Genomic DNA, 15,520 nt, shown 5'->3' on the forward strand with positions numbered 1-15,520 from the left:
GATCAGTGACAGCTAGTGGCCAAACACTGGAAAAGACCCTTTTCTCTGAAGCAGAGCTTCATTTTAATACCATATTCTTTAATATGACTCCAAGATCTAACGTGGGAATGTCTGGCATGTTCTCTCTTTGTAGTTGTACATCTAAACACACCCCTACTTGAGTGCATTCCTCGACACTCCTGTCACAACACAGGTCAGCTCGATCGCAACGTCCGCGAAACAAAACAACCTTAGAACAACATGGATACTTCCTCGAACGGAGGGTGAGAAAACAGGGGTCTCCGCTCCTTGGAGATCTGATTCGGATCAGCGGGAAGAAACAACTGAGCTGTGCCTCCTGAGGTATCTTTAGCACTTTGACTTTTTTCCCACTCCAACATGTTGATTATTTGAATTTCAAGAGCGACAAAAGGTGTTGATTGTCACTGAAGCTGGTCTGAATAAATGGAAAATACCATTTAAAAATGAGCACATTTATTCTCACACTTCAATTTAAAGATACAAAGGGTATTACAGCTGCCATAGATCGTGAATCAATTCTACGAATGAAACCGGCTACCGTAGGTATCTAAGCATAGGCATCTAATCAAACATTTCAAAATAGTGCCTTACACAACAAATAAACACGCTATCATCAAACTGATTGTTGAAGAATCCCTTTTGTGACTAAGAAAAGAAACCATTTTGACCTGAACTTCAGGCCCAAAATCAGAGCTGCAACCGCAAATTGACCCTCCCTGAGGATTAGCCTTGTTGCTTGACATCTGCTGGGACTTGATCTGTTTTAAGAGCTTCAAAACAAGATTACTGTAATGCTCCAAGTGCGGGTTCTGTTGACAGGCAACCTTGAAGAAGAAAGGAGCTGCCCTGGACTGCGCATGGCAAATATACTGACAGACTGCATCGGACCGGGCGAACCTGACCGCACCGCCTTCTGCAGCTGTGACATGTAACACTTAGTTAAGTTGGGTTAACATGTCCTGGTGTATAAATGCCAAGGCTATGGCAACGTTAAAATGTAGGCACCGAAGACAGCATCCTGTAACAAGAAAGTCCATGTACACTAAGAAAAGTAATCCTCGATTTATGAGTCTTTTTCTTTTCACAGGATAGGGCAGTGCTCTCCGCAGAAGTTGTACAGCAGGTCCAGCACATCGGGCTCCTGCGGCCTTCTGCAAACGGCGCCCTGCCCTTTCCGGGGCTGCGCCACCACGACCCCGTGATCGTCCGGGAGTTCAACCAGCGGGTGAACTTTGTTGTCCATCATTTTAAAGTCAGTCAGGATGGCGCCGGGCAGCACGCCGTTCCACTCTGGCCCTGGATCGGAACGGACGGAACCGTCCTTCGCGTCTACGACGCCTTCGCCGTGTTTGCTCGCGGTGCTCGTGTCATCCGGACACGCCTCGGAGTCACTCATATGGGGCAAAGAAAAGTAGGTGCACTTTTTCTTGTCCTCCGCTTCGGATTTGGTGCTGAAAAGGGAATACGGCGGGTTCTCTTGCGTGTCCTCACCCGTCGCTTCATCACTGAGAGAGCGTGCAAAGGTTTTGTTGATTCCGATCGGGTCCGAGACGGACTTCCTGATGACTGCGCTGTCTCTGAGGAGCCACCTCTCTGCATCCACGCTGTCTCCGGGCCCCACCTGTGCGTTAAAAGCCATGCACTGAGTGGCCTCCGTTAGGGTGTCCAGTGCATTGGTGGAATTAAAATAAGATAACTCGGACCCCGCTTTGGATCGAGCTATGTGGAATGGGGAGAAGATACTGGAGTTGACTTTCTTTTTCTGTTTGGGTGCGGACGGGGTCTTCTCACTTGCATCCCCTTCGGGATTAGCATCAGACTTTCCATAAAGCCTCTCGATCGTTCTTCTGACAAAGCCTTTGGTGATGGATTTGCGAGACGAATCCTCCTCCCCGCTGGATGGTTCGCTCGAAGTCTGACAGCTATCGTGAGCAGTCGTCTCTTTTTTGAACAGCTCTGTTTTGTTCGGGGACACAGAGTTTTTCTGTCCACGGGGTACATCCGCGGAACTCCTCGCCAGAAACATCTCCCTGATTGACTTCACCTTGCTTCCCTCCGGTTCCGTTGCTATGACACCACTGGAGTCGTAGCTGAAAGACAGCGACGACTGCGGGGCCGAACTGGTACGGGTATCTCCCGGAGGTTTGGGTTTTTCAGACGATTCCTCCGCTGGGAGGGGATCGATCCGTAGGGAACAGCGTCCAGTTTTGTAGTCTTCTGGGACAGTTTTTCTTTCCTGGGCATTTGCGACTTGTCTCTCCAAGAGACTCACCCTGGTGGAGACTGATTGGGGTATCGCCTCAGAGCAGCTTCCTTCTTTTTCCCCACTCGGATTAACTTGTTCCTCCTCCGAGCTGGACTCCTTCTCGTACACGCTCAGCTCCTCCTCGGCCGAGCTCCGGATCTCCTCGTCTTCGACCTTGGATCGCTCGAGTTCTTCGCAATTTCTGTGATCGTTGCCGCTGTCCTCCTCCACATCAAAAGTATAATTCTCTTCCAAGTGATCTGAATATTCGCTCAAGCAGCCAACGTCTTTAACGTAATACGAATCCTGGCTGTCTCTTAACCCCTTTTGTTCAACTCGAACGTGAAGGTCCACGCCTTCGGATATGACGGTAATCTCCCTCTCCTCTCTCCGAGACTCTAACTGATTCTGGTGATTGTTCAGGCATACCTCTTCCTGCTGCTTCTCCTCCAGGCTTGATGCCCTCTCCTCGACGATATCTGCCGGTGTGTCGCGTTCGATCTCCGGTTCTTCCTCCGATGAAATTGACTCGTCCGCGTCTGAGTTGTACGTGCTGGCGTCGGGCAGCGTATCCCCGTTGTTTGGCCCTTTACGCTCACTCTCCGGCAGCTCTTCGTCCGAGGTACATCGCTGTTCCTCTTGTGGGCGGGCGATACTTTCGTCCCTGTCGGCACTCAGTTCCACATAGTAATTTGCCCCTGGTGGCTCAAAGTGACAACGTGCACCATTCTCGCTCTCCTGCTCCGTTTCCTCCTGCTCCACTTGTAGTTCCGCTTCCTCCTCAGTTTCATCTCCAGATGCGTTTTCTTCACAGCTCTTTTCCTGCTCTGTCCCCTCCTGCTGAGCGCCACCTGAACCCGGGTTTTCATCGCACGCCAACCCATTCCCCGGAGCGTCTTCCTCGCATTGCGCCTTCTGCCGATGACCTTCTACAGCTTCCGCGTCCTTCCCGGAACTCCAGTCCTCGCTGTCAGAATTACACCTTCTTCCCAGTGTTCCTTCTGCACTTGCAGTTTCCTCGCCAACTTCATCACGAACAGGTGGACGTGTGGCCACATGATCTTCCTCACCTGCAGTTACATGGTCAGCGGGAGCTTCTGATTCCTCCTGAGAAACATTCTCAGCGGTAAAACCAGTCAAATCAGGGAGACGGCCGTCACTATTTTCATTTAAGTCCAATTGCTCGTAGACCCCTGAAGAGACCTCTTCATTCCCGCTGCTCCTTACTTCTGAAAGAGAAGCTAACTCTTCCCTCAGTGTCTGTGGTAGGTCCAGAATGTCCAGGATCTCATCAATAACGTTTTCCTCCGTGACACAGTTGTGCTCTGAGGAAGCTCCGAGCGCGAGTCCTCGCACGGACACTTTCGGTGTTGAGCCACGACATTTGTCGCTGAGTTCCTGAAAGCCCTTCAAGCTCTCCAGGAGCTCCTTGGAAGCAGACCTTTGTAAGTGAGACAAACATCTCTGTAGCATCACCGAGTCGTCAACACTCGCGATTTCTCTGAGGGACTCCATCATTTTTAGAGCCTCGTCGCGACTCACGCTGTTGGTGTTCAGCTCATCCCTGTTCAGATTTGTTAGGACTTCCTTCAGGGTCATGACGGACAAGAAAGCGAGAAGAGCTTTGGACGAGGAGCCAAACGTCGAAGCCACGCGAGAGGAGAATTGGGGCGAGCTGCTGGGCTTCTCCAAACACGGCGGTGTTTGGCTCTGAGTGACTTCCCTGATGGACTTGATCAAGCAGCAAACGTTCTCCAGTGCTGTTGTGGTGTCCGACTGTCCGGACGGGTGTGTCGTCATTTGTGCGTCGGCTACGTGTTTCTCTTCTGCCTCATCCACATCGCTGTCGTTTGTCCGATCAGCGTCTTCGACAGGTCTTCCGCACATTGGGGATCTTTCAGGCCCTGCTGTGGATTTTGTCGGCTTTTTGGTTTTACGAAACTTTCCCTGCCCTGACGTTTTGCTCTGCGTCCTATCAGTGGACTCGAACATGGTATCTGAGTAGGTGTTTCTAAAGAACCGCTCGCTGTCGGCTGTGTGTCTAACAGGGGCAGATACCATGTCCAGAGACTGGGAATGCAGAGAAGGTCTCTGGTCCCATCCCTGCCTTTTTTCTGGCAAAGGACTGGCAGTTGTTGTATTTTGTCCCGCCCCGATCTTCGGCATAACATGAGGCTGGGAGTGTCGTGACGCCGGCTGTGGAGAGGTACTTTGAGTGTCATGGGACTGTCCCTTGAAACGGACGCTTCTTTTCGGAGACAAACGTCTGTGGGAGTTCACTTTTTTCTCGACGGACTCAGCCTTTTTCACTGCTGATGGTGACTTCAGCACTCGTGTCTCTTCTGACCGGATGTGAATTGGAGAGGTCGGAGGCTCAGTCGACGGAATACTCGTCGACGACGCTCTCTCTTCAGAGGTGAAACTAGTCGGGGAAAAAGAAGCGCACAAAGACGGACTGCTCATCGGCTCAAAGTCCGATTCGGTGTTCCGTGGCCCGGAACTGCATGGTGGCTTTATCTCAGCCGCACAAGCGTCACTTTGCCGAGCAACATCAGCCAATGTGTTGATGGAAACAGAAGAAGTGTCATCACCACATAGAGCATAACTGTCCAGACAAGCCTTTCTGAGAGACATTTTCCTTTCAAGAGACTGATTGCTCACTAATGGGGCCCTCTTAACAGACGAAGATCGGGATAAGGGTTCCTCTTTAAGCACGGGCGGAGCAGCATTCTGCGGCAACGACATTTCCATCGAGGAGTCGGGGTAGGCTACAGCTCCATCGCACGTAGGATTTACAGATGATTGGCAAGTATCTGATATTTGACCGCTCACTGCTATTGACTGTTTGTATGACGGGCTGCTGATGTCTGAAGACACACCCGTTGGCATGTCCGTTGGCATGTCCGTTGGAATTTCCACAGGTGGCGGTGGCGATGGGAACTCTGCATAAGAAGTGTCGTCAGAGTTTGACACCGGAATTGAGATTTGAGTCGGTCTTGACTTACTCTCTGCTTCCTTGCGTGATGGTATTTCTGCAGTATTCCTTTCAGTCTGAGGATTCCTTTCAGAGATGTCGTTTAAGTGGGATTCTACTGCATTTGCGCAGTAGTTCTCTGTGTTTGTAGAAGATGCACAATGATGACCTATCGGCTGAGTGACTTTAGGAGCCTCCGGGGAGGAACTTGACTTGTTTTCGAAGGACCTTATCCTCTGTTTCACTGACATTTGTTGCACATTGTGAGTCAGTGGGTCAGTTTTGAAAGTCGGGTATGTCTCCGATTTGTTGTGCCAACCCTTTACATCCTCTGCGGAAGTAATTCCCCCAGCATTACTTTTTGATATCTCACTTCCTTGTTTTGCGGGAGCAGCTGCCTGTGACACTTCACTTTCCAGGTCCGTGCCAGCAGCAGGGACAATCTGAGCTTTCTCCAGCCAGTTTGCCACGTACTCATTAGCGATCGAGCTGCGGGAGTTAAAAGCAGGAAGTGGCAAGATTTTACTGAGGTCAGAGCTTCCACCTGGCTGGCTTGTTTTGTTCGTAGAAGCCTCCAACTGTTTTGTTTGAGACGAAATGCCCTCACTTGCTTCTATGTTCACTAGCATATTCAGGCTATGTTTTCTCTTGTCACCTGGAAATGCTGAAGTTTTGGCTGTGACGCTTCTGGCCTCCTGATGTGCCGACCTCTTTCTGAGCTTCACGCCTGCTTTTGGTGACGTCGATTGTTTCCCATAGATTCTCTTGATGAAACCGGCACTGGAGAAGGTTTGCACTTTCTTACGTTTCTCCCTCACCTTCGGTGAATTCTCTTTACGCTTTTTCCTTGGTGACATCAGTCGCCTGATCGCCTTTGATTTTGAGGACTTCCCCCCATCTCCGCCGACCCCTCTTTTTTCATTCTTGTCCTTGCTCTGGGTGGAAACTTGTGTTCGACGCTGCTTATTCGTCGCATAGCCTGTATCCGTCCGCAGTGAAGGCAAAGTGAAATCAGACACGACTGACTTGCTCTCAGCCCTCCAAATGCTAATAGACTCCGAGGCTGTCGAGGGCCTCCACAGTTCGGATACGGGTTCTTGACCGGTGGAGAGCCGCCGTGTTTCCGAAGTAGCCGGCCTGTAAAATAGTTCTCCGGCCGTGGATACGCCGTGAACATTAGCCAGGTAATTATCCTGGCAAGTCTGCTGCTCGTAGATGTGCAGCACAGTTTCGGTGACCTCGTCGCCGCTGGATTCAATCTGCAGGATCTCGGTCATACCGGTGGACTTGAACGAGGATACGTTTCTACTCCTTATGGAGTGTGCATCCACGGACCCAAACCTTCTGGGCTTGGGCACCGGTCGTCTGCTGCTCTGCTTGACCATGCAGAACTGCTCCACTGTGGCTCCATTTTCGGACTGTTCGGCGTAAGAGTAGGAACCAACCATGTCCTCCTGGATACCTGCTCTCACTGCTTTGACGCTCTCTACGGAAGCCTGCTTTTGTATAATTTGCCCGTGACCTGGGGTTGAGGTTCTGCCTGAGGAAACCAAATCCCGCTGTGTTTTGTGATTCTCCACCTCATTACTACTTTGAGAGGAGGCCCCATTGCCCAGTGAGGGGGGATCGTCGTCGTAGTCGTCTCTAGATTTGTCCTTGTTGACGGCGTCCGAGGAGGAAGACGGGTGTTCTGTATCCAGCGGGTTCGGTGTGGGCAAGCAATTGTCTAGAGCCGACTGAGACTCAGGTAAGCACATCATATCGCACTGATTGGCAACACTGGAGCGTGACAAGGTGGTCGTCCAATGGAGAGTTTCCTCTTCCTTAATTGTCAACCGCACCCTCATTTCCACTGTCATGCTGCCATCTTGGTTTACCCTGAAGGACTTTTCGATGTCATCCTCAGAAGGCAACGTGCTTTCCTGCCCCTGACAGGCGTCACCCTCCACTTCTGCAACCGACTCCAACGGACGGCTGGACTCCAGTTCAAATGAATCGGTGTGGTTACTGGGCAGCTCACACGAGCTCTCCTCCATGGCGTTTTGAATCCGATTCACGATGTATCTCTCCGAGGAAGGGGAAAATTTCCTGGACCCGGACGCGCCGTTATGCGACTTCTTCTTGCCTTTTTAGCGAGCCAAAAAGGTAAACGTACATACGTATGCAGGAAAATCAAAGGTGGCAAATGATTTGAGGTGGTGGTTGAGGAGAAGCAGGTGAAGAAGATGTCCATGGAGCATGAAGAGAGAGGGAGGAAACAGAAGAGTTAGAAAGAAGGTGCATCTACCGTACTTAGAGCTCACCAATAGAAGGCATCCACCTAGACAATGGATATAGGTCATCTATGGTGTTATGCATAATGCCTTTGCCTCAGCACTTTAGCAATCTTTATCCCATGACAGCAGGTAGATTAACGCAGATAACCTGCATGGGTCATATAAGGCAAGGTTCTGTGGACTGCAATTGTCCTTTCCTCTCATATATCGACGTAAATCTAAATAACCCCGCGAGATATTTCCAGTAGGACACGTACGATTTGAAGCCTGGGGTCTTCTGGAACCCCTCCTGTTGTTGGGTTGTCTGGTCTGGGCCGGAGATCTTTGTGCGTTGTAGTTTGCAGGCTTGAACGTCTCCCTCCCTACGGCCACCACGGTTCCAGAGCACAGTATCAAACCGGGGAGACCGTCCACCTGTAGGGGGGAAAATGACAGGCCTCTGCTTCACTGTCATGGTTTTCACTCCAACTTTGTTTTTTAAGAAACAATATATTGAATTGAATTGTCCCCGGGAACGTTAGCAGGGATCACACCGCATGTCTGTTGATGGTAAATCTAAAGTTACATAGATGTTATAACAAAACCACTCCTTGGGATGGATCTCAGTTTACAACGCATCCTTGACCCGGAGCCTTGCAGTGCAGAGTCCCAGAATGCTTCTTTAGGTATTAGAGGGAGTTGCCAAAGAAGCTTAACACTTTCCCTCCTCATGTGACATGCACGTCTTTGCAGCGCAGGTCTTTGTACTTCACCGGTCGCTAATGTCGCTATGGACCCCACCTGCCCTGTGCAGGACCGTTCTTACTTTACACCAAGTTTTGTGAATTCCAAATAGCACGGAATGTTGTGCACGAATCAAGGCAAACACTTACGCGTCTTCCGTCTGCTGTGTATAATTTCATCACGGGGAACTGCAGCACCTCCGATATATATTCCAGGATGAAATCAAACGTAGGCAAACTCCTTTTCTGAAGCACAACGGTGTATCTGACCGTGGGGTCTCCATTGCGGAACACCAGAAGCTTCTTCGGCGTGCGCACGCCGACCGGCTCCGGCCTCGGCCTGTGTTTGGTTGATCCGGGAAAAATTCTGGCTTGCTGGACCGTTCGGCGGCGGGAGCTAACGGGCCTGGCGTGGTACCAGGGTGGCATCTTCTTCCTGGCCAACGCTAGGTTGATAGGTTTTACCTTCCGGTTGTCGGAACAGATGTAGGACTTTCCATCCTCCAGCTCATCCAAAGTATAGATGGCATGGACTCCGCGAGGGGTGGTGATGTTCCTCACTCCGAACGGCAGGGGGACCTTCTTGGACAGGGTGTCCAGGAGAGCATCGAAGGTTTTAAAGGTGCGGTTGTTGATGACCATACGGAGACCACTGAACTGAGGGTCTCCGCTTTTGTAGAAGCATACCCTCTTGGAGAGGATGGGGTTGGTGATGCTCGGGTGGCGCGAGGTGCCGAAGGTGTGCTGGCTCCCTGACGACTGGTCGGGTTGGATCCTCCGCAGTCCCGTGTCATTCATCGTTGCTGATCGTCTAGAAGGGAGGCATGTTTTTTAATTCGCAGTGATGACAAAACTGACTTTTTATTGATGGTTCTCCCTTAATGTTTGGCCATTTTGAACCCCGCAGACCTATTTAGAAATCGACTCAACAAATTTGCTACATTACTAGCATCGCAAGGGATTTACCGCCTCCCTATTAAACCTATTTCTCATACTTTGTGAAACAAATAGATAAATGATATCAAATTTTCCATTTAGATTCAAGATACTGTCAGATTTTTAAGTGTTATTTTGTTTTGTTTTGTTTTCTCTAGCCAACGCTGAAGGTCATTTCATTGCACTTATTTATGACATTGTTAGCTGCAGATATTTGTGAACATCCGGGAGTTACACCATCATTCTAAATACAAGCTTAGAATTACATTTTAAACTACCATCTTTTGCATTCTAAGGTGCAAAGTTCTCTGACTCTGAGAAAAACAAGCCCCATGGTTGATTTTATTTGTGCAATGAGTTTATTGTTTGCTGTGTTGAATTGAATCAAATGATGACGGTGAGTGAAGCCCCGTTGTTTAGTCACGACAAAGAGTGCACAGCAAACCATCTGTTAGAGTATTCCTAACTGGCTTCATGGTCTGTTATTTCCTGTTTAGAGCTGAAATGGGTCTCTGCTTTGCGCAAGGCCAAAACATCTTGAAATACCTGGAATATTGCTTCGTCATCAGACAAATATTCTGTTCATTTGACTGAGATTGATTATATGCATGAGGTAATCCTGCTCAAATGGCCGTCAGGGATGGATAAAGTATATTCATGACAAATCAGACACAACACGGCAGCATGTTTAAAGATAACTTAAGCACATCATGATGTGCACGCATTCGCGTCTTGCAAACCATATGTTGTTTATGTCGGTATCTGCGGGGGCCAGACGGATGCTGGGCCGGCCGTCTGGGAGAGCCACCAGACGAGGGCCATCCTCTTGAATACTTGGTTTAGTGCACAAGAATCACTTGTATGGATTGTCAATTTTTTTCTTTTTTTACTTAAACAGTGCAACTCCGGCCTCAGCCTGTTTAGATCAATTATATCCCAAATATATATTCAGAGACAGACACTGCTTTGCCTTTTGTTTTGGAATTTGGTCGATGTTAAAATTTGTGGCGTTGATTGTCCGACGAACCTCTATTCCACATTCTTGCATTTTCTCAACCTTTTTTTTTTTTATGTTTTGGCTAACATTTAGCTTAAGTAACACTTAAAACAGTGAAAGCGCAGTTTTGGGTCTGTCTGAGAAGTGAAAGCAGGAAAAATCTCAGATATTCAATTCTGATGTCAGAAATCCAAAATGGACTCACCTGTATAGGCATCATAAAAAATCCAGTGTTTTCATGGTGTGGGCGAATTGTCATTCTGTGCGCTGAATCTGCGAGCGTCGCTGAACTGACCGCTCGACAACAAGTTTATTTCAGGAGGCAGTATCGCGGCTAATTTGCTTAATCTTTGCTCAGAGTTAATCTTCATTCCCAGTGCAGCGCTTGGAAATCCTCTTCAGGAAGGTGTGTCACTGCAGTCGCACACATGAAACAGGGATTGAGCTTTTTAAATCAAATGTTTTCAAGAATTCCTACCTTTCACATTCATTTTTGCAGGCAATTGTTTTTTTTTAATCACTATGACTGTAATTTGTACTCACAAAGTGATTGGTTGAAAAACATGCATACATATACCTTACAACCACTCACCTTCCCATTGATATAATAATAATAACAACAACAACAACAACAAAATAATAATAATAATACATTTTATTCATGTTATTTGTCATTCATTATCAAAACACTCAAGGACACAATACAGGGCAATTATTTTGGCTGGAGGGCCACATTTCTTATTTCATTTTTATACGCGAGCCAACAAGGTATCATGTAATTTGAACAAAATGAAAATTGCAATTTGATTCAATTTTTTTTTGGAAATCAAATTTCAACTTTAATGTCATTAATGATCATATAAATGTCCCGACATTTTTTTTGTATGTAATCATCCATCCAAAATTAAACCACAGGAAAAGGAGTTTCTAAATTCAATATTGATTGAAAATACTTATTATCATATTAAAAGAAAACAGTTTAGTGGGCCGGATAAAAAAGTTAAATGCCCTGGTCTGCCGCACAGACATATAGATATACATAGAATATGGATCCAAAGAAACAATTGAAACGATAAATGTGACAATGCAGTTTAAAAAAATATGTACATACATATTTACACACTTACACATGCACATATAGAAGTATACATATATAAAATATATACACTTATTTACATACAGTAAATAAGCAGCTGGCATCAGGTGGGATAAGCCTCTTAAAACACTCTCCTTTTTTTAAGTGTGGACAATTTTTGAGTCTCAAAAGAACCTCCTGCATATGTTCGGACTGTGGGAGGAACCAGGAGAACCCTGAGGAACCCCACGCAGACCTGTGGAGAACATGGAGACTCCACGCAGAAAGGCTCCCCCTGTGGGAATCCAACCAGGGACCTTCTTGCTGCGAGGTGGAAGCGCTAACAACCGTCAGCGGCACATGTTCTTTTGTTTATTCTTTTAATCAGATTGATCTGATCTCACGCTCAAAGTAAAACCGCAGAAGCCCGCGCATCCTCGCCGGACTCCTCCGACTTTGGACCTCCCGTCGTTGTTTGCTCCACCAGCGGCTGCAGATGGTAAACTGGCACCTCCTTGTGAATTCCGTGCCGAGTTGTAATCCGGTCCAGGACCTCTTAAGATAATAAGGATTAAGGGGCTCTTCACTTGCAGCACTTTTAAGAAGACCACTCCCTTTCAATGGGAGAGGGGGGACGCAATAACGCAACAACACTACGATCAGTTTCAGGAGACCTGTTTAGCTCCTGTTTAGTCCAAAATAAGCACATTTAAAATAAACCAATCTGTTTTTAGCGACGGCGACTCCTTTAGAATCCGCCCACATGTACGTGTCGTAATATCATGCTTTTTCTAGAAAGACAATTATCCCTGGAGGGGGGTAGTGGACGTCGACGGGTAGATTAGCGTGAACCCTATTACCGGGGGGTATTAACTGGCCGTGTATATGCTTAACCACTGACCTATCACGGGTTGCGTAACGGTTACCAAAACTTAACCGCGTCTATTTCTGTAGAGGAGGGAGGGGGTGCGGGATTAGTCCACATGGGATGACTTCATTCCACAGTAAACCTGAGGCTGAGGTGAGGGCGCGTAAGGGACGCTCCGCAGTTATCAGGTGTGCGATGGGGAGAGGATTCCCGCTGAGTCGTAAAGATAGAGGTGCAGGAATGTCGCGGGAGGACGAGGGCCTCCGTGTGTTCGGGCTGTTCGAGCTGCTCCCAAAGCGGCAGCCGGCAGAACAAAAAAATGTGAAAATTCCTTCAAAGGAAGCGGGAGGGGGGGGGAACAATGGAGGAAGCCGGCAGAGTAAACAGGTAGGCCGGAGGCCTGCGTGCCCCTCATTCCAGGCCCGCGCCGCAGAGATAAGGCAGAGGGGAATGTTAAAAAAAAAAAAAAAAGCCAGCGAAGCACCAAATCGCCCCCGTTTTATACGTAACCCTCCGCGCCGCACCGGCCACTGACGCAAGCGCGGTTATTTCTCTTCCCGTGATCATGCGTGAAGTCACATGCCTCCCCGACAGAGATACCCGCCTCCGCGTTCCGAGTGCGTCGCCACTGCCGCCATGCTCTATTTTTAAGCCGCCCTGCGCCTATACTGCAACTAATTGGCGCCACATTAGATTCAAACCTATGCTGTTAATGGGAAAAAATGTGTGATATGTTTTGGCCCTGGTCCTGTTTCTATATTTGTCGCAGCCTTCTCCGTGCAGCTGCTCCTCCAGATCTGTCTGCCCGTGTTCCCATCAAACACCTCTCCTCGGGCTGCATGTTTTGCCTTAATTCCGGGAGCAGAGCGACCCCCCTCCCTCCTCCCCCCACCACCACCTCCGGTCAGCTAAGTGGTAGAAAATAATACTATTTGGCGGGCGGTTGACGTTTGGCACGCCGTTTTAGAATATTCCACCCGGCCTCCGTCTGCCGGCCTAAACCGGTTGGAAGTCCGAGGCTGCCGCGAATCCGATAATCAGCGAAACAGCTGATCTGCCAATCGACGGCGTTGTTAAACATTCACCTCCGCTGGTTTTACAAATGACACCCTCCCTCAGATGTATTGGCGCACAACCCGAGGCCGCACCAGTAATGCGCTTGCTATTTCAGATTCCGTCTTTTTTTTTTTTTTTTTTTCTCCCACTTCCAATGGAATTCCTTGTTTTGGATAAATGCATGCCGGAGAGCGCCCATAAGGTCACGACGCTGCCTTTCCACCCCCACCTCCCCAGCCCCTCTCCCCAAAACCCCTCACGCCGCGGCCAGAGTTCCCCACCCCGTCCATTTTGAGTGCTCCATATCAGCTGTGCCAAGCTTTTAATCTGCCTGGTGACATCCCAGTGTTTCCTGCATGGGACGCGGGGAGAGATAAGCACACTCCTCTGCGCGGTAAATCACTCCGCACCCCCTCGTTCGCCGATAGGACCATTATTCAATTAGATCCCATTCAATCTGAACGCCGTTCGTTTCACTGCGAGGCACATGGATGTTTTTTTTCCACATTGTTCCTGCTCTCCGCTTTATTCCCGTCTGACACGACCAATATCGCACACAATGGCGTGTTTGTTGTTGCTAGCGGTGGAAAGCCCACTTTAGTTACCGGACTTCATTGAAGTGGTCATCTGGTATTATCATTCATTCATTCATTCATTCATTCATTCGCTAACCATACTGATAATCTCGCAGTCGTGATCGCAGGAGCCTATCCTAGCTGTCATTCAAATGTCATATAGAAAACTGCAACCATTCACCTTCTCATTTAAAGATATACAATCCTTCACCCTGTAGAGACAGAACATTCACCCTCTCATTAGCATGTCATTAAGACGAATTATCTATTCATTCACACCTCACATAGATACAAACAACAATTTATCCTCTTAAAACATCATTTAAAGACATGCAACCATTCACCCGCTTATGCACTAGTCATATAAAGTAGATACAAACAGCCATGCGTATCTCATTTAAAGACAAACAACCATGCAAGCTCTCATTAAAACGTCACATAAAGAAAAACGACCATTTACCCTCTCATTCACAAATCATATAGACATAATGACATCATTAAGAAAAACACAATCATTCACTCATTCAAATGTCATATAGAGATTAGATCTAAAAATTCACAGTTTCACTCGCATGTCTGGATGATGTAGGTTCTCCAGTGAACCTCCTGCATATGTTTGGACTGTGGGAAGAACCCTAAGAACCCGGAGGAACCCTACGTAGACCCAAGGAGAACATGGAGACTCCGCACAGAAATGGAGATTCCAGACTATGGGAATCCAACCGGGGACCCCGGGAAGGTAAACACAAAGGTTGCATGTAGTGGAGATTTTAGTGGGTCACATAACTCTTCACTGACCATCTCACCTTCAGAGAACCAGGCCAGAGGAGTGACGTCATTCAAATTGAAATTGTTTGCAATGATAATAACAGCTTCTCCGTCCACCGACGACACATGGATCCTTATTTTCTCCTGTTATCAGCAGACGGATTCACGCTGCTCTGCACGGCTGTTTGCTTTTAGAAGGCTCTCCTCATTTTGGTTTTAGAATAAAACGCAATTCGGCAGAGGCTCTCCGCGGGCATGACCGACTTGTGAAAAGTTGTAAAAAGGCGGCGCCGGTGTCTCTAACTAGCCCCCCCCTGTTAACTTTTACATATGGACTTTCAGGACTATTTACTGCGCTGATGCTTGAGCTGCCCCAGATCAGGTTAGGCACCAGGTTAGGCTATGCAGTGTGTGTGTGTGTAGACGTATGTGTACGTTTTTGTCTTAAAAGAAAAAAAAAAACTAACCCCAGCTTACTGTTCTGTATATTTCCTGTGCATCTTGTATTTGCAAGTGTTATTTGCAGTGCTTATGTCCTCTATACACTACAATTTTTCCTTTTATCATACTATTGAGCACTCCTTACCTCACTTGTTACTAAGACGCTTATAGTTTTATCACTTGTTTACTAAGACACTTTATAGTTTCACTGAGACACTTTATAGTTTATAGTTTATTCTTATTTCTAATTCTGCCTTTTTCTTTTTATTATTTATTACTGTTATATTTTCTGTAACTCTGGCACAACAATTTCCTTCGGGATTAATAAAGTTGTTCTTATCTTATCTTATCTTATCTTATCTTATCTTATCTTATCTTATCTTATCTTATCTTATCTTATTGTAAGTCGCTTTGGATAAAAGCATCTGCCAAATGTAATGTAATGTAATGTAATATATGGAAGTATGTCACCTTCCATTGAATACAACGGCGGATTTGGAAAAAAAAAAAAAAGATCGAATCTGGCCGGCGTGCATCATCAAACTGGCCACTCAACAGCAGAAAAA

General features: G+C 47.5%; 1 protein-coding gene across 2 annotated transcripts; it reads right to left on the minus strand.

The window, feature by feature from the left end:
- Positions 1–204: 204 nt before the first annotated feature.
- Positions 205–10,495, minus strand: LOC147231831 (uncharacterized). 2 transcript variants are annotated; one of them, XM_086151000.1, is made up of 5 exons: positions 10,377–10,495; positions 8,389–9,049; positions 7,774–7,930; positions 5,272–7,365; positions 205–5,208 (listed from the first exon to the last, which is right to left on the minus strand). In XM_086151000.1, exons 2-5 carry the CDS (start codon positions 9,034–9,036, stop codon positions 1,103–1,105), a joined length of 7,005 nt encoding a protein of 2,334 aa, XP_086007126.1. In that variant the 5' UTR covers positions 9,037–9,049; positions 10,377–10,495; the 3' UTR covers positions 205–1,102. The 2 variants fall into 2 exon arrangements, with proteins under 2 accessions (XP_086007126.1, XP_086007125.1); XM_086150999.1 differs by having other exon boundaries at positions 205–7,365.
- Between the last annotated feature and the right edge of the window lie 5,025 nt (positions 10,496–15,520).

Source organism: Fistularia commersonii, chromosome 8, assembly GCF_037954325.1.
Source record: "Fistularia commersonii isolate RoL2024-O1a breed Wild chromosome 8, RoL_Fcom_v1.0, whole genome shotgun sequence".
In the NCBI taxonomy this organism is placed as follows: domain Eukaryota; kingdom Metazoa; phylum Chordata; class Actinopteri; order Syngnathiformes; family Fistulariidae; genus Fistularia; species Fistularia commersonii.